This window comes from Platalea leucorodia, assembly GCF_965183815.1.
Source record: "Platalea leucorodia genome assembly, chromosome: 13".
NCBI lineage: Eukaryota > Metazoa > Chordata > Aves > Pelecaniformes > Threskiornithidae > Platalea > Platalea leucorodia.
Window position 1 is genome coordinate 5,460,828 of NC_138835.1, and position 25,294 is coordinate 5,486,121.

Below are 25,294 nucleotides of genomic sequence, written 5' to 3' on the forward strand. Positions count from 1 at the left end.
TGAAGAACTGCAGCTTTGTCTGTCAACAAGTTAAACTAATTGCATCCAACCAGCAATTTCATACGGGTGCTCTGTCACTTATACCACAATACGGGAATGTACCAATTGGAGTTAAATATTGACCTTTGATACCCTGCATGAGAGAAAAAGCAGGGAATGGAATTTCCTAACCTCCTAGGAGCTATGCAGATGATAACTTAGGGCCCTGAAAGTATTCAGTAAAGTTTCTTTTCATTTAACTTACTTCTGTGAAAGGCTCAGGTTCTGAAATTTGAAAGCATCAACAGAGGAACATGAATGTCATCTTCTTTTTATCTACTATTCTTATCTTTACATATTTAGCTATCTTCTTTTGGAGGTAGAACATATACTGATTGCAGGACTAAATTACTTGAAAATAAATAGCTGTTACACATATTCCTCAATCAGCTCACAAACCTTTTGTCATTACCTCAGCTTGATTTTAAGAGAACCATTAGGGATAAATACATCAAGATTAATAAGTAGAGCCTAACACCTAGGGTAACTGCCCTTTATTTATTTATCACTTAAAACTCCTTGCAACTGCTAAAGCTGAGATGTGAGAAAGAGTTCAATCAGGGTGTATCTATCTGAAGGGGAGGAAAACAAGTGAAGAAGACTGAACAAGCACAGAAAAAACAGGAACTGCCCATGCAGGGGCATGCGTGAAGTGGTATAATAAGCTAGGATCACTAGCACTGAGGAAAAAAAATAAAGCAATGATAAGGAGCAAGGGAACAACTAACCTCTTCAAACATCAACGCATAAATTATTTTCATCTAACATACAATAAATACTACCAGAAGAGACTATAAAAGTTCATTTATCTTGACAAAATAATGACTGAAAGATTAGGAATAATTAAAAGATGAAAGAAAAAAAACCAATCACTAAAAGATTATTAAAGCCCTATGCCTTCACAAACACTATGGGGAAGAGAACAGTCCTCATTTCCAAGTTTACAATCTAAGAGAGTTCACTTTGCTTTCTTACACACCCTTAGTGCCTGGTCTAGTTAGCTGTTACCTCAAGAGTTCACGTTCTCCCACAAGGAGTCTCATTAAAATCAATGGGCCTCTGTGCAGCTAAACTATATTAAATATACACACAGATGTAACTGTTTTTGAGATCAAGCCTTTAAATATGTACATACTTCGTTTAAGCATCAGCTATTGCCACATAAAAGCTATGTTAACACTAGGTTACAGTCAAAAGTATATTATAGGAATCATATTTTTGCAAACTAAGCATGCTCATTATTACATTGCATGATCATTATTACAAACAAAGATTGCAAAGTTTAAATTCAAGGATAAACTGAAAAGATGCCTAACCTGCCAAGACAGAGAATGAATGGCATTCAAACAACTTAAGATCTCCTTACAGTTGCATCATACAACAACCATACCATTGTAATATGCATGTATTAACACTTGAGGCTCCAGATTGGATGAAAACGTAAGGACACTGGTGGGTTTTTTTACACTTCGGGGAATTTTGGGGAGCAATGGAATAGTTTAGTTTGCAGAAATGGAAACTGTGCTTCCCTTTACAAAGAACTGACTTTAAGCACTATCTTTTTTTTTCCCCTTAAAGTTTACTGAAAAAAATCTCAATACACTCACTTTTGAGTTCTGCATGCTTGTAAGGGTAGCAAACAGCTAGCTTTGCTTCTCTTTGCTGTTTGCTGCTGCTTCAAATCCTGCAAGGAAAACTACAAGATGGCACCTGAGGTTCGTTCATATAAGGCAAAATTAGGGTCAAAAGGAACAGAGAAATAATCTTCTATTCCAAAGCAGCATTCTCTCTGCACAAATGGAATCAAAAGATCCCTGAAGAGATTTTGGGGGGCTTTGGGAGGTGGGGTGTTTGGCTGGTTTTCTGTTTTTGTTTTTGGGTTGTTTTTTTTTTGCTTTTCAAGAAGCCTTAAATTTACACCCAGAATGAAGATCTGAGCTGTCTCCAGTTCCTACAGAAAGCGGAATCAACCACTGATATGACATGGAAGGCACTGGATAAGGACAAAAATGCATAAGCTATTTCATTCAATGTTTTCCTCTGGTACTATCCTCTAATTTGTCTACGCTCACTCACACTGATTTATGACATCTGACCAGTAAAGTGGAGATTCCCATATTGGAATTTATGTAAGCCCATTAATGTAGCAAGAAATTCTAAGATGCCTGAACTTAGATTTAATCCAAAAGAAGATTAAGAGGATGACTTGTCTTTAAAAGCAAGCTGTAACACAGTAAAGCTACAAAATTCCTAACAACTAGGAAAATAAAAAGCCATTGCTGATGGAATAACCGAAGTTACACCAGAATCAACACTTTCTAAAACCACATACAAAGTAAAAGATCAGAGAGAAACTTCTTGAATTACTAAGGTGATTGCATACCAAATCCTAACTCACTGGTTAATTCCCTTGTTTGTCACCAATAGGAATACCCTAGCAGCCTCTCCCTTAGTCATCTGGCCGACAACTAAGACTTGGCAATATGCCATTATTGCTATATGAAAACTGTCACTTTTCTAACAGTCTAATTTATTTTAATCACAGACAAACCTCTATTTAATCACTGAACAATTGTTTTCTTTTTCGACAACACAGGGGATCTTTCCCAGCCCTATTCTCCCATTAGAAGCGCCCTGAACATGGGCATCCTCAACTGTATCAGGTCTATCTAAACTATCTCCTACTTCCATTGCTTCTGCACTGCCTTCTTTGAAGACTATCACCAAAACAAGGCTGCAGAAATGCAATTACAGACTTTAAGGCCAGAAATGACCATTACAACTAACTAGCATAACCCTCCTCAGAACAGGCCAAAAAGATCCAACCTTGTTCTTCCTTCAAACTTGCAAATGAACTGTCCTTGGAGCTACTCTCTACTTACAACATTTCTTTTGTGATGAAGACAAGGTATACTAAGAATCCAAATTGAAAAACAAACTAATGACTAGTTATAGTCATGTACAGGAACTTAACATAAAACCCTTGGAATCACAGAATCATAGAATTGTTTAGGTTGGAAAAGACCTTTAAAATCATCAAGTCCAACTGTTAACCTAGCACTACCAAGTCCACCACTAAATCATGTCCCTAAGTGCTACGTCCACACGTCTTTTAAATACCTCCAGGGATGGAGACTCAACCACTTCCCTGGGCAGCCTGTTCCAGTGCCTGACCACCCTTTCAGTAAAGAAGTTTTTCCTAATATCCAATCTAAACCTCCCCTGGCGCACCTTGAGGCTGTTTCCTCTCGTCCTATTACTTGCTACTTCAGAAAAGAGACTGACCCCAACCTCGCTACAACCTCCTTTCAGATAGTTGTAGAGAGCGGCAAGGTCTCCCCTCAGCCTCCTTTTCTTCAAACTAAACAACCCCAGCTCCCTCAGCCGCTCCTCATATGACTTGTTCTCTAGACCCTTCACCAGCTTTGTTGCCCTTCTTTGGACATGCTCCAGCACCTCAATGTCTTTCTTGTAGTGAGGGGCCCAGAACTGAACACAGGATTTGAGGTGCAGCCTCATTAGGGCCAAGTACAGGGGCACTATCACCTCCCTAGTCCTGCTGGCCACACTATTTCTGATACAAGCCAGAATGCCATTGGCCTTCTTGGCCACTTGGGCACACTGTCCAGTCAGCTGTCGACCAGCACACCCAGGTCCTTTTCTGCCAAGCAGCTCTCCAGCCACTCTTGCCCAAGCCTGTAGCACTGCATGGGATTGTTGTGACCAAAGTGCAGGACCCGGCACTGAGCCTTGTTGAACCTCATACAATTGGCCTCGGCCCATCAATCCAGCCTGTCCAGATCCCTCTGTAGAGCCTTCCTACCCTCCAGCAGATAGACACTTCCACCCAACTCGGTGTCGTCTGCAAACTTACTGAGGGTGCACTCGATCCCCTCATCCAGATCATTGATAAAGATATTAAACAGAACTGGCCCCAATACTGAGCCCTTTTCCCTTAAGTTTCCTTTTACTCATCATCCTAGATACAGAGAAAACTCAAAGGTCTGCTGGAATTACTTAAGTTGTGGTTATACATTTGGCATCAGTCATGTTTCTCCCTACCTCAGCTGCCTATTCCTATCACAAATGCCCATTCTGTTATAGCAGCATCCATTTCTGCAATCACATGGCAAACCATGTGGAAAATTAATTACTTTCAGAAAAATCAATATCTTCATCCAGGCCGTGGTGCAGTTTCAGAAACAAGGTCAGTGGCTCAATACAACAGGCAGTACAGCTGCAGGAATGAATGGTCAGGAGTAAAGGCTACATATACCAGCTTAAGCTAATAAAGAAATAAACAAGCAGCTACAGGTTGATTCTTAGGTATTCTTCTAAGATATGCAAAGTTACAAAAGCATTGAAAGATGTGAATCATCAAGATTATCAACACCAAAGATGACTTACCCCCATCACCTTACCACGTTGTTCAACATCCTCCCACATGCAGTGAACTATGTAGCGACACATGTATTTTCCTGTGCGACCCTCCTGCTTCATTCGTACCAGACACATCCTGCAAGAACATAAACACCAAATTCATACCTTCTAGTTTTTCTTCAAATGTAAAGAGTAAATTACATGTGTTTCAGCTCATTTAAGATTCTCCTTACAGTATGTATTTTTGTGATCAGGAAGAGACCACATACAAAGATTTTTTTATATTTTTTTAAAATAAACTATCACAAACTTTTCTATTCTGTACTCAAGAGCTGTATCTGCTGGATTTTGGCCAATCCACCTATGAAGAGTGACAGTGGACTCTATTCTGGCTGACATGCTGTAATCTAGTTAAACAGTACTGCAACCTAAATTCCTCAGCTTTAAGAACATATCACCCTTTGGAGCAGGAACAAATGTCTTGTCTAATCCTAGGCTACAAGCCAGTTGTAATTCAGCTTGGTATACTAAAGTGCTGTAAGAGTCCGAACTAGCCAAGCTGTGAAAGCTTAAGCAAGTTACAGACTTCACCGAAATTTACATTAGCAATGTCCTAAATTATTTCAACTACAGGGGTCTTTGGATACGTGTCCAACCACCTGGCAAAACCCCTACACGCAACACATGCTAGAAGAGCTCACAAGTTTGTAAGTGCATTGTGGGATCTTAATGAGAATACCAGGTTGAGTTGCTTTACTTTTTTTTTTTTTAAGCATTAAAGTCACTTGAACTTAATTGCTGCTGTTCTGTCTAAAAAATAGATCATCAGAACGAAAATTTTATTTTGCCTCTTTTACAAAACTTATTGCCAGCAACAAGTCACAGAGACAAAACAAACTGAAGGTAACAAAAACTGCGTTAGTCCTATATTATTTTTTCTGATTAGAACCATACATTTAAGTCCCATACAAGGGCCATTCAACTGAGACACCAAAATTGAAAGAAGAAAAGCCCATGGACCAGAACTGATTTCTAGATGGAGAGCTTCTGAAAATGACACTGACCATACAAGAGACAGCTCAGGCTCCAACACAAGCCAGGTGGAATAGGGTCAGAAGACCGGAGAGAGGGACTGAGGCACGGGAAGCAGACCAATGATCACAGGGTGGAGTGACTGAGGGAATCTGGGTAGAGGCTGGGCAGGGAAGGGGAAGGGCAGCTGTCAGCGAAGGGAACATTGGGAAGACTGTGGCAATTTCTGTCTCATGAAACAGAGCTGTGTAAGGATTCCCAAGGTTTATATTGTGACAGTGACAACTCTGTATCTGTCCAACAGCACCGCTGTCCCAGCAAACAAATGCAATTAAGTGTCAAGAAATGAATCCTCATCTTGCTCATAGACAGATGACAAAGCTTTCTGCTAAAACAGCGGACCAGAACTCAGAGAACAGCTGTCCAGTTACCAGTACTTCCACAAAACAAACACACAAAGTGCTTAAAACTTTTGCGTTGTAAGACAGTTTCAAAACCACCAGTTTCAAAACCTTTGTTCCTCTTGTGCATCTACATAATTGAGCTGTATGAAAGAGTTAATTAGTAAGAGTTACTGTATCCCAAATTTTCACCCACTCTCAACAAGTCAAAGAGAAAAAGACTAAGTTTAAAAGACTAATTTTGGGCTAAGAAAAGCATTTTTACAGTTCTCTTGCTGAATACGCAAGCTCAGGAGGGGTGGGGGTGGGAAGAGTGGCTTGGCAAGAAAACCTCCTCCCGAGCATAAATACTGGTTCCTATCCAGTCTGCCTTCAGTGGTGGTGAAGCAGGAGGAGAGAGCAGTGCACAGACCAACAGCTAACAATTGGTCACTGATGAGCAGGACTGGAGTGGTGTTCAGAGTAAAACCTGCTACCCACAAAGCCTAAAAGGCAGCTCTGTGTTTGGATGCATAGTGCTGTCACAGAGCTGATCTGCAGCAACATGAGTGAGATCATGGAATTTTGCAGTTTATTTGAAAATTTGGTAGTTTGTTACTACACCTGCCGTCTGAGGTTTAAAAGACACAGACTCTCTAAAGACTATAAACCTTCTAAATAGAACAACACAGGGTGAAACATTTTATCGTTTCACTACAGAATCTGTTCTGTAGTTTAGTCAAATACTGACTCATCTTTGTCAAACCATGAAAGCAAAATTATTCCAAACTACCTTTAGAAAGCTGTCTACCTGACATTGGTTGTGTTGGATAATTTATGCTATTTAAATTATGCAGAGAGATTATGTTAGAAGAAAATCATATGAAAGGATGCCTGAAAAGGAACAGGAGCACCTATAACTCGACCCATCTTAGATGAGATGTAGCAGTTTCCCACAACAGCCTCAGCTACAACTGCTTCTGTCAGTATTCCCACAGCGCCAACAGACTGGCGTAAATGCCAGAAGCAGTAGTTGACACCACCCTGTCAACTGTCGTAAGGCAGCTAAGTGCCATGCAATCAAGATGTGATGATGATGATGCATTATACTTCTAAAGGCAAAGCCCACTCAGAGCTTCGCGCTATCCCCTGCACCTGGCCACTCATTCCCTCTTCCTCAGCTGCTCCAGCAACTATTTCTGGGGCTATGTTACACTTGTTCAGAGAAATTACTCTGGCTTAACACCACAAGTATCAACCGCAATTTTGGAAAGCTTTATTCTGTTTAACCCATTCACAAATGGCCAGCAACGTGGGGGACAGAAAGAAGCTCCTGAATTGACTTTGTCATCAGCCAGATGTTGTGACATACACTTCTATGAATAACGGTAACAAGCAGAATTCTGAACTCTTCCTAATTAGGTTTGCATGTTATCCTGTGCCCCAGCCTAGTAAGTTCACCAACTACTGTATTTACAGCCATGTAGGGGTCTTTGCTGGGGCACAAGCTAACAACCGAGCCTGGCTGTGCAGTCTTCCTCTCCCCTGGTGCCTTTGCTTAGGCCACGTAGCCGACTCCCTTGTGTTAAGGCAGGATCAACTAAATGCCTAAGACATCCACATAAACTTGTTCTTGAAACCTCTCTCAAGCAAGACTCCTCTGATGTAATTTAAACCCCTTTCTCCCTGCCATCTCTACCACAAAACAGAGACTTTATTCCCTTTCTGCTGAAGCAGCACTTTTCAAAATGGTATGGTATCCTCAGTCTCCTCTGTGCAAATCTGAGAAATCTTCTCCTGCAGGAACTTTTCTACATACTAGGTGGTTCTTGTTCTCCTCTGGACTCTCTCAGACTGATCAACACTTTCTCAAGTGCAGATTTCCTTATGAAAAACAACACTCAGATGAATTCTTGCAACAGATCTTTGAGTCTTTCAGAACAGGAATTGTAGCACCACTCTATTTTGATCCTAAATACTTCAGAGATGTCACCATACTTGGTGTGGTGAAAGTATGAGGGGAGATCTAGGTATCTCCATGATACCTCCTGCACTGAGACACTTCTTAGTACAGTCACCAAAGTCATGTCTTGGGCAGTTTCAATAACAGCTCTGGACAGAGCCAATACTCCATTTAGACTGTCACTGCATGGGAAAAGGCAAACCCAGCAGTGGAGATGAACAGCGTGAGATTTTCTAAAAGGTGTGGACTTCTAAACATAAAGAAAGAGTCCTCCTGACGTCAAAGGTGTAAAGTAACAGAAATGGCCTATAAAAACATGACATTCAGGAAAGAATATCGATAGGTTGATTTTCTAAAGTATAATTTTAGCACTGCATTGGAAGGCACTGGAGTGTATCTAAAGGAACATTATCTTAAAAGAAGTTAGCAAAAGCAGAGGCTAAACATGAGAGCTTGAATTTCCCCCCCTTTTGACTGGAGGTAAGTAGGAAAATTCTATTCACAGACAAGAAGAAATAAGAGCCAGAGATTCAAACAGAGGACCCACCAGAATATGTAGCACAAGAATGTATGCTCTGACAAATACCTTAAGTCTATAAAAGGTGGGATGCAAAAAGCACAGAAATACAGTTGACTAGAACATGATGGGCAATGACAACAGCAAGAAAGGAGGCAGGATTTACCAAACTAGGAAAAATTCTCGTCTTCTCTAGCTCCAGAAGACACTCTAAATCAGTCGAAACTAAAACTCTGAAGAGGGAAGAAGTAAGTACACCAGAGAGTGACCTAGACTGCATTGCAAGGGGGAACACAAATGCTTTAGCAAACAGTGATCAGAATCTACATGGTCAGGTCGTTGGCCACCAGATCAAGGGGGTTTCTAGCCTCTGAGGCAAAAGGTCCAGCAGGAAAGACAGAGGTATTGGAGTCTTCAGACAGGGGTAGGATGTTCTTGACCTTGCCAGAGCTAGCAGAATCAATAATGTTCTGCTCCCACTTTACTGAGGTCAAGCTAAAGAAAGAGAATCACAGAGAACATAGCGATAAACCTGACTGTGAAAGCAAAATTATGTCATGGCAGGATCCTGGTCACTGAGCTTATCACAAGCAAAGCCTGCAGCATTTCTCAGTCACCCAGGTAGTGAGCAGGCCTATCACGGGCTTCTCTGTATCCTGGAATATTAAACTGGATCTCTCATTTCTGGTCCAGAATGACAGCACTCCTTAGGTCAAGCTGTGAGGAACATGGAGGAGCCAGGCACATAAACCTTGGAAAAATTAACCTTTAGTGCTAACCTCCACACTCAAATTTTCATTGCTGTCATACAAAGTAGAGGGATTTGGTTCCTTCCTGCTTGTGTAGCATATTGCTGTCAACCTGTCCACCATATCTTAAACATAAGAGTACTTCAATTTCCCTCATTAAATGTCTCCTTAACATCACCGGCTCAAAGTGTGGCAACTCTTAGCCTTCTCCAATGTAGCTTTGATCTTAGAATTTTTGTGTCTATCCCGTACTAGTTTCACTTTTATCACGGCACCCTTTGTTTATTTTTATGCCTGTCATGAAAGAAGATTACGTATCTTGAATTTGATGTTGTGTATCACAGGTACATCTTCCTGTCAATGCAAAATCAAGATGATGTGAAAAAAAATGTGTTCTTTGCAGATTCAGGTTACTCCTCTTTTTTTTTTCCCCAGATACCTACAAACAGTTTGGTTTTGAATATTTATTGCAGTAGTTTTCCAAACATTGATATGAATGATTAGCTTATCAATTTTTAAAGCCTTTTTTCCACAGGGAACAGTAAGAAATAAATAACCTGCAAATCTCAAGGGTCTTCCTTACTTGATTCCACTGATTTCATTAACTGATTATAATTTCAATGGTTCTGCTAATTTATTCATTCTTTAGTGAAATGAGCTGCCCCATCTTTCAATATATTGAGGAGACAGGAAATTAAAAGGAGGGAAGGGGAAAAAAAGGAGGCAAGGAAATAAGGGGCCTATGCTTAAGTGCAGTTATTTCAGTACAAACTTCCTTTCAGCCTTTGGATAGCTGAACGCAAGTCTATAGACTTCAGTTTCCTGAAAGATCTGGCACTTAACAAAAATTACTGTACTCCCTTGTGCATCCCTCTGACCTTTACAAGTATGTAATGCTAGATGAAAACCTGATTTTTTTGGCTACTATTTTCACAAATGAAAAAAAAGGAAAAAACTTAATGTCTAAGGTGTTAAATATTTTTACATGTAGCCAACCTGGCATTCACCAACCTGCATGTACGTTTCAGAGGTGCAAGAATAAATGCCAATGCTATAATTTGTTGAATGCTTCTGACGAGCAGCAACTTCAATCACCACAAATTCTCCCAATTTAAACCACTTTTACATAAATTTAAACTTTTCCTAAAACACCCAAGTAAGATTTTTCCACATAGGCTGAGCAAGGCTTTTAGAAAACTCATGGCAAAGATCATTCCCCTACTGAGGAATTAGAGATGTAAAAGATGTTAGCTTCCCTATCGGACTTTTTGTTCTTTACTAGAAAACTGCTAAAATTCAGTAATTAGTAAACTGAATATAACCACTATTAATAATATCCACGGACCCTACTTCTTCTCACATCAAGGTACATATTACTCTATTTCCTGAAAATAGTTATATTACTATTTTACCTTTCACTTACCAGACATGAAGCTGGGCTACTAGAAACCATGAATTCAAAGTATCAGGCATTTGGCACCCTTGATGGGAGGGGGAAAAAAACACAAAAACAAAACTAAATATTAATATGAATTTCATCACAGGTTTGCACCTAACAGAAATTCACCACACCAAAATCTAAATACTAAATCTAAATTTTCATAATTTAGTTTCTGGCCCTAAACAGTACATACATATCAGAAGCAAACATCATTTACTGTCACACTTGTGCTTAAACTCTAGAACATGCAGCCACAGAATGCTGTAGATTCCAAAAGATTTCATGTGTTTAAAACTCATTTAGGTAACATTTATGGGGGAGAGGGGGGGAATTCCAAAATGGAAAATTAGACAAACATGTGACTTCCAGCTCAGGAAGTCCCAAAGCAGAAGAGAATAACAGGGAAGTATCAACAGACGCTTCGCTCCATTCTTACACTCTTCCTTTAACATGTGCTGTTGCCTCCTGCCAAGGACAGAATACTGTGCTAGCTGCGTCTTTGCTCCAACTCTGCTGTTCTGATTTACTACATGGCTGTACAACCCACAGCACTCTGAGCCTCTAGCCATTCTACATTAGGATTATAACCACCAACCAACCACAGAAACAACTTCTGTTTCCAGATTTAGCTCTACTCCGATAGCCACTGGGTTTCCCAGAGATGGTTTGCCCATATGCATGTTCACACTATGGATCTGCATGTGCCTTTAGGATGTGAGGCTGGAGATTTAGACTATGTGGCACAGAAACCATATTCCTCCTCCTCATGCTTGAAAAGCATGGACCTATGGGTTATGTGCACATTAAGTCCTTCAGTTCCTGTCAATCTTAAACCTTCCTCCTAGGAAGTCACCTCTACGTCTGCTTCCTGGAGAAGTTTTTAAGAGGAGTACCTAATGAGAAGGATCAGTCACCCTGGCCTACCCAGCACTTGGTCTTGTCTTCGGGACTGTTCAAACCTAGCTGCAAGAAGGCCAGAGGGTATTCAGAACTGGACTCTCCAGTCAGATGTGCCCGAAGGAAGTCAACCTTATCTTGTCTGTGTTGAATATACTCCTTCCTGACTCCTATACTTCTTGGCTCTCAAGTATTACCAAGGAGATTCACCTGGATCATGAAGCAATACTTTTCACAGTCTCCTCCTTTTTATATGCCAACTATGGTCAGGCAACCACCAGAAGAACCAAGTAAATCATCACTATTCCTCCCTCCTCAGAGAGATGACTCCATCAGTGCCTAGGAGGTGCCAAACTTCATCATTCATACATCACCTATGCCACCGCTAAGACAGTATAAAGACACTAACAGTCTATGTTTGGAGATTAAACACAAGTTTCCCTCACCCTTCTTCCCTTTTGGCGCTCTCATTCCTATTAGAAATAGTTCCCGTGCCTAGAAATGACTACTTTGACCTAAAGGCATGCCAAGGTATCTCTAACCAGGTCAAGAGTACACAATGCTTGCATTAATCAAACCATTTCATTAAATGAAGGTTCCACAGGCAAGATTCAGAGTAAAACACTTAGTCAACAGACAGAGGTTTCTGAAGTAGAAGTTACCACGTATCAGTCTCCCACCACAGAAATCACTCTTCAGTGGAAAGCAAAGCTCACACCTCTACTACTGGAAATATGGAAAGTTTTTAAAGACCTATTCAGTACCCAGCAGGGAAGAATTTTTTCTTTAACTTTCCAAGTGTTGCACTTCTATTTTTATAATTCATTTTTTAACTTCTATATTAGGACTGTCTACATTGCAAATTTAAAGGAGGGATGGCTCCTTTAAAGCAAGAAGCTTGCCCTCAGATATCAGCTTTTTAAAAAGAATGTAATTCTAAAATTTGGGGTTTTGGAACACCTTATTCTGGGAAACTAACTGGGGAGAAAGATCCATCCTATAATTAAACAGATAATTATTCCATTCAGAATACAGTTAGATACAGAAAAAATGTCTGATGGTAAAGCTACCTATGAAATTACTGTGATTATTATCAGCTGGGGAATAAATCTATTATGCCTACAGAGTACATCCTGTTCACATGTCTGCATCCAGTAAAAGACATGAATGCTCAGGATTATGAGGACATACCTCTTCCTCCAGTAATATTCTGCACTTAAAATTCATCAGGTAAGGGATGCAAAACTTGAACAGGTACTTTCTTTTATGATAGGTCATCTTTGCCACTACCACAATTTTAGGAAAGACGCAATACCCCTACATCCTGCAAAAAACCGGGTGCACGACGTCACTGTTCCCCTGAACACGACAGATAGCAGCAAGTGCCTATAAGGCACCTGATGGGCTAAGGGAGACAGAAGAATCCAGAGTCCTGTAGGTAAACTCCAGCCCTTTCGAGCTGCTCGGTAGCCCCACAGGAGCCATCTGAAAGCCTGTTTTGATAGGGTCAGCTCTTTACTACTGCAGCTGCATGACAGTGGAGCAATTAACAGTATTAACAGTTCAAGATGAATTCAAGGTAACACTACACTCCACGTTCATCAGGCAAACTTCAGCTCAGCTCTCAGTATCACCAACCTGATCCTAAAAGCTCTTCTGACCTTTCAAGTATAAGGTTAGGCATGAAACACTCTCCTCACAGGTGGCTACTTCCTTCATTTTGTTAGAGCTACCCAAGCTCTGCAAGCTTTGTGCACGGAACGCCTGGCACCACTCATCTTGCTATTCCCTCTACTACTTCTCCGTTCTCCTTTAAACAAGAAACAGCTGAAGTCCTTAAACAGCTCCACTTCCCATATAAGCAGCACAGTACACACATTTGGGATGTAAGCTCTAAAGCAGAGTTCCCAAAGTTTTGTCCATGGATGATCACAAAACAGAGAGACAACAGAATGGCAGGTATAATAAAATTAACTGCAGTGTGATAGTGGAGAGTCAATTAAAACATCTCTTTTATATACTACAGTGGCCTCATGACTTGCATATCCATAGTCCATGTTTTGGGAACTGCTGTTCTAAGACATAATACAGAGAAAGCCAGTTCACAGGGCTCATGTTGCCTAAAGAAAGTCTCAGAAATTCCACTAGGTATCAGAAATGCATTGAGATTGCAAGATAGCCTATAAGACATGAAAGGCTATCATTGTACTAGTCCTCAACACCATACTATCCCGCCTTTACACTCTATGTCACCTCTGTCAGAGCACTACCTGACAAAATCCACATACCAATCCAAGTTCCAGAAGGTCATGTTGCAGTTGTTATTCATGCCACAACATAACCACATCACAAAAGCATGTCCAGAAACACTGAAGAAGGCTCTATGAAGAACTGGTTCTGACCACACAGTGTTAATTAGCCCACAAATGGTTCTACACATGCATGGATATACACTTTCCAAGGCCAGCTCAGTAGGTCAACAACTCTCGCATATGGCAAAGAAAAAACTAATAAGCTCTCCAGAGACCAGAGCTGACTCTATGCAGTTCACTTGGATATCTCAACACCATGCAACTAGAGCCAGAAGTGCTGGGGGCAGCAAAGCATAAATACACCACTAGGTCTACGTACAGTCAGCTTTGGCTCAGGCAGACCTGAGCCGCGTCCCATGCAGCACCATTACTACTCTTAGGGTTCCAAAGCAATGCAATTCATCATGTGGGTGTGCAGCACCCATATCAGCATAGTCTCAGGCACACCTGTGCTTGCTGCATGACCAAGGGAAAGAGTTAAGACTTAGTTGCTTCCTGTTACTACTGGTCCCCCAGGCTGCTTTTCTGGCAGTGAGCTGCAGTCCTGGCTTAAGTGATGCCCATTTCTATTTGAAAAAGGAGCAATTCAGAACACAAAAAAAACCCAGCTCCTGACTGACCTCGTTTGATGACGACATGGTGAATTGAACTGAAAGTTGGATATCTTGCTTCATGCCATGTTCCCCTCTCTTAATCATGTACTCCTCACCATCTACTTTATGCCACAGCTGCTGTCCATCAGACCCTTCCATGTGCCACTTCAGTTCACTAACACAGCAGAACAGTAAGTCAGTAAAAAACTGGGCCGCTTTCTTTCAGTGACTTAAACAGTTCACCAGAGGACATGATAATCGTGCAGTCCAGAACACAAGCAGAGGAAGATGGAGAAGCGAGCCTTTTCCCTTTGGCCACTACTTCAACTCAGCTGCCCAAAGAACCACAGCCTAAAGCTCCTTCATTGGCAAAATCAATTTAAAAGGTTCCTGCCCACCCCACACAGTCTGTGTTTTAGGGGAAATAGTTTTTAAACATGGATCACGTGCCTGTTAAATTTTAGAGCTAATCCCCCAAACAGATGCAGCTGTAAGTAGATAGAAGTAACAGAAACTTCTTCTATCCGTTTTTATAGGAAAGCAATAACTTTTTTGGAACCACAACCATAGACAAGCCAAGACAGGCATTCTTGTAACACCAATGGGTGCATCACACACTCTGTCGATCTCGGCAGAACAACCTTGTTCCTTACGTAACAACGGTCTCAAGACAATGCAATCATAGGTTTCCCTGGCTGTAAATTCAGAGATGGACTGGCTACAACTTGTACCACAGAGGAAAAAAAGACAAAAGGAGCAATGAGGACATTCTGGAGAAAATTGTAAAACTTGAAGGAAAGGCTGCCTGCTGTTTCTGATATGTTTAAAGTGAGGGGGAGCTCCGGGAATTTTCTCTTTAAAACAATAAGACAATATCAAGAATACAACTGAAGTCATTTTACTCAGTATTGAGCCTCAAAATCTGTACCAGTATCTTTTTCACAGACATGTTTTGAAATTCCTTTAAATTTTTATCTAGGGCAACATTTATATATCTTTGTACAATTAACCTGTTAAGCAGAGATAGTGAAAAAACAGTTAAAAATAGCAAAGCCTCTATTTGAGAGGCAAATATGACAAACAGAAGAGAACTTATCTGAGAAAGTCTGAGAGGGCACACAGCTGGGGAGAGGTGTGTGCACAGGAAAAATGAGGTTCTAATTTTTTCATCACTAATGATGAATCCTGCTGCTCAGAGAGTGTTCTCACTCCTGCAACCGCTGAAACCACATCACAGTTTTGGAAAACCTTCTGAAAACCACTGGAAAATCTTGCAGCAGCAACACCATGTACCAAACCACCCTCAATAAGCTCTGCACTAGATGAACACACAAAGATGTCCCTTCAGCTGATCTCTCAAGAGGCGGCAGCGGCAGCCCCAACCTGTACTGGTGCATTGTAAAACCATAAAAAAGCATTTGGTAGCTCAGGAATTCAAGTGACAGGCCAGATCGAGGCAATGGGTTTACTACCAGCTAAATCACACCAACACAGGAAATAATTCACATAAGAATAAAATATTATTGAAGCTTATGTATGTCTCAAAAAACACATCTTCCCCATTCAAGCCAGATTTGATACTAATAAAAACTGCAACAGATTTTTTAGCTAATAGCTAAAAAAGCCATGTGCAATGTGGAAAAGCCATCCCAATTCAAGCCAATATTATTCCTATATACTTAAAGGAGGGAACTTGTGTCTCTCTTCTAGTCATACTCTCTATCCACTCAAGAGATGTGTCCTGGTTTAATGCTGTCATGGTCAGCAAAACGTAGAAAGTCTCTAAGTTCTAGCCAAACCCACCCTGTGATCTAACTGACCCTGTGTCATAAAAAAAGTTGTGCATCAGTGGACGGGGATGGTTCTCATACATGCATCCCAGTTATACTGGACCTTCTCACAGCTGGTCATTGGACAGGGCAGGACACAGACACCATCTGACCACAGTAAAAAAAGAAGAGATACCTGCATTCTTAGTTTATCCCACCTCTGCTAATAAAAAAGGCAATATCCTTCAAAGTCCAGGATATTCTGGGTTTTACCTATCCTACCCTTGTTCTTGTTCTGCATTGCAGCAGGCAAAATGTGATGGTCCCAGACTCCAGAGTGTGCCCTTGAACGCTTGCCTCTTCAGAGCTTAAGGGAATGCTGTAGTGCAGTCAGCTCCTAGTTGACCATGCAGTTAGGGTCTGATAAGTCTTTTTGCTGTCATATTTATCTGTATAAATATATGTAATGAATTTTCATCAGAAGTTCTCTTACCAGGGCAATAGTCCAAATGCCATCAAGTCCACTACTTACTGTTAAAAAATTCCTCGTAGTCAGTTTTCTCCACACAGCATGTGTACATGCGCAAAGCTGCTACCTTGATTTTCTAAAGAAAAAGAAAAGACAATATTTAAAGTATTCGTCATGAGAGCTAGTGAACACTACCGTTTTTGTTAAATACATACACTATCATTTTCTGAAAAGACTTCTTTTGAGAATCACAATCACTTGAGATTTTCAGGAGCACATTAAACTATTATATCTCCCAGGAATGACACAAGTATAATCAATCTTGCCTTGAGCCAAAAAAAATGATTAAATGGCTTCTTGAATACCCTTCCAAATCTAGTTTAATATAATGTCATTACAGAAAAATAAATGAAATGGCTTTCCTTACAGAGACTCCAAAGATCCCAATTCACAACTCCTGGTTTTCTCCAAAAACTTTAATTGATGTATACCACTCAAAGTGTTTTGTATAATTTAAGTTTTAAATATTAAAGAAGTGACATACCCGATGTCCTAAGAATATCTTTTTTCCGACAAAAATGAAAATTGACGAACTAAGCTTCACAAGTGAGAAAGGAATCCCAAATGATGAATGACATGAGGTATACTCAGGTGCTTTGGCACTTCTAATTTTGTTCTTGGCCTGCCATTGCACCAGAAACACCTTCAATGCATCATCTATAACAAAGATACACGTGCTGAAGCTTCAAAAAGCACAATAACTGATAGCAAAGATCTTAAAGAGCTGTCAGTGATTCCTGTTTACTAACATCACGGGGAGAAAAATTAAAAAATTTGAAAACTCCAGAGCCCACTCCCCTATCTAAGCCAGGAAGCAGCACTGGGTTTGGGTTGCTTTGTTTTATTATCTTTTCTTTCTTTTTTTTTTTTTTTATTTTTAATAATATATACTAGGGATCATCTCAGTGCTCACTATACTACAGAGATGAGCACTATGCCTGTCAAATGGCACGTCAAATTACCAAAGTAATTATTTGTGTCTCCTCCAACCAAAAGAAAAATAAGGAAGTTGCAGCTGATTTCCTGCTGTGGAAACACAAGAGCTATTATTTTTCTTATTCAGTAATCTCAGGCTTCTGTCAAAAATCAAGTATACATCTAAACTTCCTGCAGTAAAATAATTTACACTCCTTACTGGAGTTCTGAAGGTTTCCTTTTTAAAGGAAACACTGCCTGGCCTGGGAGTAGAGATCTCCCTGGTGAAAGCCATTGCTCCAGACCAGGCATTACTAGACATTAAAAACATATTGTAAAGAACAGTCCCTGCAATCCAGCCCTTAAATAAGGCAAGTAACACAGGAGAAACTGGTGAAATTTAATCATGGAAGTTTTAGGGCATAGAAGAGGTGTGGGGGAAGGGAGAAGAAAATGGAAAAAAACAGAGAAATATTAAGAAACTTCCCTAAGATCTCATAGAGAGCACTGGCAAGGCCAAAAATGAACTCGGGTCTCTTGGGCCCTAACCACAAAATAACTCTCTCCAAACCCAAGTTCGCTAGCCAAAAGCAGGCAGTAAAGAGTAGCAATTAAGGAGAACTCTGAATCAACACTTAGAGCTAACAAGAATCTTTATTACAACAATATGTACACAAACACATGGGAGAGAAACTACTCTCTCATGAGGTTTAGCATCACCCAATTAAAAGCAACTGATTTTAACCAAAATACCTAACCCCCTTAGTGTCAGTTATCTTTTCTTTATATTTTCTTTCTGAGGAGCAAGATGCAATCAGCAACAGTTTCAGATCAGTCTCGGAGGAGGTCCGCTATGCCTTGCAGATATTCAAAGCACCTTACAGGTTTTAATTCCTGCACAGTTGGGCTCAGCCCTTCCTTCAAGATGCCTTTTCCTCTCACTCCTTTATATTGTGTCCTAGTTCAGAGCAAAGAAATAACGAATTTCATCTCTGTCTTCTTCCATATGCATAAGGAACCGAAGGTGTCTCTTACAGAACTGCTCTCATTTAGTCAATGTTAACAACTGCTTTTATTTAAAAAATGCGCAACAGGAGGACCTATTTGTGACTCTGCCCTATTCAGCTACTACTGAACAGTGACTAAAACAGCAATCGTAACATATCTCACTACTGTCCATTTGGGACACCCTCCTGTCACAGAAATACAGAACACTGAAAGAGGTTCAGAGAAGAGCAACAAAAATCAAAACATGAAAGAGTCTCAATAACAGAAACAAGTTAGACTAAGCCTGCTCAGTCCAGAGAAAGACTAAGATATTATGGAATATATGAGTCTATAAAATCATCAGTGGAAGGGAGAATGTGAACATACACTCCAAGGAAAGAATAATCACCATTTTTTTAAAGTACAAAATTAAAAGGCACCAACTGAAAACAACTGTACTTCTTTCCCCAGTGGGTACTCAAGCTATGGAACTCCCTGCTATTGAATGCTACGGATGCTATAAACTTACAAGAGTTCAAAGTGCAACTGGACAAATTCATAGAAGAAAAACCCATTAATAGATATCACAGAAAAATGCATAGTTTCATGCAGGAAGTCCTGAAACAGACAACTGTTGTAAGCTGGAGGAGCACATGAGACAAGTATCATAATATGCTTTTCCTGTAACTAAATTCTTTCTAGATTACTGCAATTGGTCATTATTAGAGAGATGATGGTCTATATGGGTGTTTGACTTAGATCGTGAGGCTGTTACTGTGTTCTTTGGTGCACAAATGAAGTGAAAAATAAGATATCTGAAGAAATTCAAGAAAGCTTAAGACTCTACAAACCAAATACAATATTCCTACTTATGTCAATGATGGCAATACACAGATCAAGGGAGGTTCAAGCTATGGATTATTATTCCTCACATCACAAACCAGGAATTTACAAGGGTAATAATTAGAACTTTTCCATTAAATACTGCTCCTATCATAAGAAAAAAAGTGTGGGTTTTTTGTTTGCTTTTTAGAGCTCTGAAAGTATCAAACAACCAAAAGAATTATTAAATGAATGCTTTACCCATCTGCTGTACTTCAGTGGTCCTGTGAAACCCATTGCTTCTATTATCCTTGTGAAAGCACCCACTTTCTCTTCAGATGGCTGCATGGAATCTTTTGCAGAAAGATGCTGTAAAATGGAAATATCACATATTTCAGTCTTAGCAATTATATCTGACAAATCATTTTAGTTAGAAAAGCTACAAGTTTAAGAGAGAATTTTAGGGGTTTTGTTCACTTTCTTTGTTCAACAAAACAAATACATATTTAGGTCTTCTCTGCAAAATATTACACAGACATTCTTCTGTTTATGAATGCAAACATTGCATAACTCTTTTGATAAAAGCATCCCATTGGAAGCTCAGGCTCCAATATTTTGTACAGAAACCTGCTTTCCAAAATATGGCTCCCATTCTAGATTCCCATATTATTTCTAGATGTGTGTCTTTACTTGGGCTTAAATCTTTTGCAGATAAAATGAGCAAACAAATCACAGAAATAGAGTAAATAAAGCTAACCTTTCACATTCCCTCTCTTACTCTCACAGGCATATGATATTCTAGAGTAATTGTATATTACATAAACCAACCAGCTCCATCTTAAAACTAATGAAGCTACATGAACCCACCATTCTTACTGAAAAGCTCCCCCAGATTGTTATTCCCCCTACAGTTAATCTAAATGGTACTTGCTGAAAATCTAGATCAGGAAAGTATTTAGTCCTCAATGATTTGCAGTGTCTGCAAACATGAAGATAAATGTTCTCTTCCAGATTAACTACACACCTTAAACACCATTGGACTGATAAGAAATCTTTGTGGCATTTTGCCTCTAAGCATCCTGGCAGTAGCAATCAGCCATCAGTAATTACCATTTGTACTCCAGCAAATAATCTCTAATGAATTCAGTATGCAGTATAAACATTTTGTTATTAACAAATCACTCTCCTTTTAACCCATCTAACCAAAATCTAATGCATATGAATCTCCTACATATACTTGAGGACTACAGCTGAGAGCCATTATAATCTGAGAAAGTTCTCTGATCAAAGAAATGTTCAATTGCTTTAAGTTGCTGGAATTTTACCCTAAACACTTCCTCCTAACACATGAACATTCTAAGAAAAGAATTTTCTTAGCAGGGAAGCAATTCAGCAATATAAGGATGGCCATACATGGCCAGAACAAACACTTAGACCAGGATGCCATCTCCAACATGGACCAGTAGCAGATACTTGGATAAGACACAAAAGCAGAGAAATATGGCACACGTGCCGCAGCTTCTTGGGGTGTACCTTGCCTAGCTTTTGACAGTCATTCCTGCAGTAGAAAAGGTATCCACACATTCATTTTTGGCAGCTACAACTGGATGTACCTTCAGCACCCCAGTGTTCGAAACTATTTAACCTCCACACCACACAGAGTTGTGGTACATGAGTTTCACAGTTTAGTTATGTAAAAAAAAATTCCCTTGTGCCTGTTTTAAATCCAACCTTGCCATTTCATTGGATGCTCCCAATCTTCCTATAAGAAACGGCAAACAACCATTTGCTATTTCCTTTTCCAGTATCTTTTATGACTTTTATAGGCCAGTATCATACATGTGCCCATCAGTCACCTCTCCTTAGTTTAGAAGCGTCCTAGAATAGCCTCTTCTCATACTGAATGATCACGTTTCTGATCATTCTGGCTGTACTCTCTATAGCTTTCCTAGCACTAGTATAGTAATTTTTGAAATGGCATGAATGATAAATAAATACATATTAAAATACAGACACATATCCTGCACAAGTTGCTATACTTAATTAAAAACTAACTGTAAAGGTGACAAAAATTGTTGCTTTGGGACATAATCAATCCCTATGTATATCCACACACAAGCTTTAGCATTTCAAATAAAATGCTTTGCCCTTGTATACTATCCATAGATGGCTATTAATGTCTCGAACCCCATCACGCCTAGTATTCAGGTAAATAGGAAGAAACATGCTCAGTGCCATTTCCATATCTATCAGTCACCTAGTAAGCCAGTATAACACTGTCCAAGACCTCCTTTAATACTCAGATCCTTGCTTTAAATGCTGACCATTAAACTTGTTCACCAAGTCCCCTATTATCATCCAGAACAAAAGCATCTGCAAAGGCACTTTCCTACTCTCTGCCATATGTGATGGACCCAGTGAGTCTACTGACGTGTATGTGAATATTTAAACCAATTTTTAGTACTTTCTCTTCAAGATTATCCCATGCAATACTCTTCTCCTCTGCACTAAATATGACACCTAACCTTATACCATAAGATAACTCCATAAGCCCGCCTCTAGCCAGGCAATGATAGGATATGCTCACTGCAGAACTTGTGTCCCAATAATCACTGCCGTACCAAAGTCAGTAAATCAACTTTCATCTCCTCCACAGGAATTAAAATCATACTAAACCCCCGAGTGAATCTAGGCAGATTAGTTTTACTACATGCTTCTCATTTACAAATGCATTATGAAGTCTCCCTCAGTATGGATTTTTCATTATGCAGAGAAAGTTAAGTTAAAAACCAAAATTATCTCGATTCAACTGTTTTTAGCTCATCACCAAAAAAATGATTGACTGGAAAACAGGTTTTTTGTAAGAAACGCCATGATTCTTGCTTCATTCTTCTGCAAGTCTGCCTGGACTAGCTCAGGAGATGGAGAGGGGATTTAAGCAGTGTTTGGTTCAACCTACGGATAAGAGGTATGCAGTTCACCCTGCAAATGTTAGGACTGCAGCCAAATGCAATTAAACAGTCCTATAAGCATATATAAAATCAGATCTAGAAAACATATAGAAAAAACTTCAAAAATATGTTTTATAACTCACTCAGAACAAGATCATCAAGACACTGAAAGGGACATAAGCCCACCTCAGGCTGACTTTCCTGCTCAATACCTGAAATTCAGTGCTCAAAGCGAACAATCCTCTGAATTTTGACGCCAAATATAAAAATGAAACGATTGGAGCTCACCATTAATTCTAAACCAATTTTTCACCAGCAGTGCATAGTCAAGTTCACATTTCAAAGATGAGTAAGTATTTCTCTATTCAAAGTAATGAGGTTGCAGTCCAAAAACCTACCTCAAACCTTACCTACATTGTTGTAAACTGCTTCCTCTCCGGTCATAAATCCTGCCTGGCTTCTTACACCAAGGCTATTTTAACCAAGAAGTTTCCCGATTCATCTTGCAATTTCTGTACCCTTCCCCTAGCTCTTTCCAGCACATGAAAAGCAAGTCTCTGACCCCTGCCTTGTAGATCGTCATGTCACTCCTGGCTTGTTAGATCTACCATCTTGTCATCCATTGCCCTCCCAGACCTGCTCTGCAAATGATGCTTGTGCAGGTATAGGAGGGGCGGCGCAGGCAGGCATAAGGACTAGGGGTATGCCCCATGTTTGAGAGCCTGGATTCTATGCTTAGCTCTGGCCATGGTAAATTGTGCAAGTCATTTGTATGCCTCAATCTCTTTGTCTGCAAAATGTTTGGTTTACCTCACCAGCTGAAAACCACTGAAAAATTGACTAAAAAATGGAAAACCTCTAGTTAAGAACGAGATGCAAAGAGCAGCCAGGGGTTCTTTCCTTCCACACATCTTGTTTTCCTTCATTTTGTCCATCCATGTCAAAATAACCAATTTAAAATACTTCTTATTATTTACCTCTAGCTCTACACTAGCAAAATACACAGTTAGGCAGATAGCAAATTGGGATTGTTGCGTTTATGCAAGTTTTACCCATCAATCCCTAACTTTCTTTTTCCTTCTGTCCTCTCATTTCTCGTGCATACATTCAATTTTGCCATTTTCTTCACATTGCGTTAACGAGCAGGATCAGGGTATTTATTAGTTGAGAGATGCTGACTCCCTTAGATTAAGTGCTAAACTAATCTTATGGAGATGATTTGTGCTCCAGGAAACTTCTATTCCAAGACAAAAGACAACAAATGTAAGGGATGCAGAGGCCACAAATTAACAAAATAGTCCAGATGATCAGTAAACAAATTATTACACAATAATTAGTCATTATTAGTAGATTGCATAACAATTTTCAGTGTTTAGCAGATAGCAAATCTGTCATTACACATTAGTCCCAAGCTAAAGAATCAGGAAACATCTTGCAACTTCTAGTATGTATGGGCAACTTCTGTATTTCCCTTTTTAAAGGTAAGAAAGGAACATGTCTCCCACCCTAATAACTATTCTCCTTAACTTATTTTTTTCCTCATTGGAAAGAAGCCCTTAAGCTTATCATTGGAAAATTCACCCCAAATAACCCAACTGTAGCCGCACCTTCCTGTGCTAGCACTTCATTTTCTAGAAAGGAACAGAGAGCACTTCTCAAATTATTGGACCCGCTGTTCATGCTATACTAAAACATTTTATATAAAAGTTGAATCATCTCCTACAGGCTTTGAAAAGTGTTTTGTTACCTGTATCTGTATAATCCCTAGCACAATGTGCCCTCCGACAATAAAAACAGCAAACTTTTCTAACCTTATTTGTATTGTAAAACGATCGGTTTTGCTGTGTAATGGCTCCATTGGCTTGAATCAATCCACCACAGGATTTAGACAGTCGGAACTGGCCAGCCTTGCGTCTCTAGTAAAAATGATAAAAGAAAATAAAAGAAAAGAAGAAGAGACCATTGTCTAGTAAACACTTAACTTTACCCCAATTACCCTTAGTTTGCTCCCCAGTCAATTACAGTTCAGTCTAATCCTGAAAAACTTTATATCACGAAAAGCACAAATTTACTATCATAACTGTTACAAATGAAATGGTTGTCCATGCTTAAGGCTCCACACCACACATTTTCTAGTGTTCTGTAAATGTACTGATGGAATGGAATGGCAGAACACTTCACTCTCAAAAAACACAGGCTATCTGCTTTGATTTTCTCACGCACTACTTCTAATTATGGGTTCTATCTCTAAATAAAGAATAATTCTTTTTCCTGGTCTTGCAGAGAAACGGAGTTTATGCTATTTTTATCTACAACTTTATGGTCCATTCAATTGTCCTTGTGGCCAGGACTTGAGCGAAACAAATTACGGGGTAAAAGGTATCACTACAACCACTATAACTTCACAGCACATGATTTGTATTACAGAGCTACTGCACAATAAAGAAAACTACCAAGTAGGAGTGAGTGGTATCTCTAGGTAAGAAGCTGCACACTGAATAGAACATCTATCATAGCCTCCCAGCACACCCAGATTAGCAATAACTTGTTTATGAATAAATTCAGACAAAGTAAATATTCTGGTTTATGCAGAGCAGTCATCCCCAGAAGTCTACTGAACCTACTGGTGGCTCAGAGTAAGCCCAATTTTATCAATCAACTTCACAACTGCTCACTTCCCTCTCTACTCCCAACATTGTATGCTACTTCATATGGACTGGTGCTTTAATGGTATGGTTGTGTCACAAAAGCACAGGCAATTTTCCCAGGACTGGAAGGTCTTATCTGAGAACAGACATCCAAGCCAAAGAGCTTACAGTATTAGAAACTTACCTGTAAGTCATGGCTCTGTGATACAAGTTGTAATAAATAGGAAGACAAAGAAGAGGCTTAATCTCCTCTCATTTCATTGTATGCAAAAAGGAAACACCAAGAGATATACTCTAATTCTGTTCAAATAGCCTGCATCTATTCCCATTTTCTACACATTTTTCACCTCTTTGTTATTAACTGCTATTA

At 39.7% G+C, this 25,294-nt stretch overlaps 1 protein-coding gene across 2 annotated transcripts in view; it reads right to left on the reverse strand.

Annotated features, from left to right (window-relative positions):
• Positions 1 to 25,294, reverse strand: part of UQCC1 (ubiquinol-cytochrome c reductase complex assembly factor 1) — a 50,397-nt gene that overhangs the window by 20,820 nt on the left and 4,283 nt on the right. For both annotated transcript variants that reach the window (XM_082325794.1, XM_082325793.1), the window contains 5 exons: positions 24,088 to 24,192; positions 19,587 to 19,694; positions 16,605 to 16,677; positions 10,484 to 10,541; positions 4,447 to 4,555 (listed from right to left, as the gene is read on the reverse strand). In XM_082325794.1, the coding sequence (XP_082181920.1) occupies positions 4,447 to 4,555; positions 10,484 to 10,541; positions 16,605 to 16,677; positions 19,587 to 19,694; positions 24,088 to 24,192 (453 nt within the window). The remainder of the gene's footprint in view (positions 1 to 4,446; positions 4,556 to 10,483; positions 10,542 to 16,604; positions 16,678 to 19,586; positions 19,695 to 24,087; positions 24,193 to 25,294) is intronic.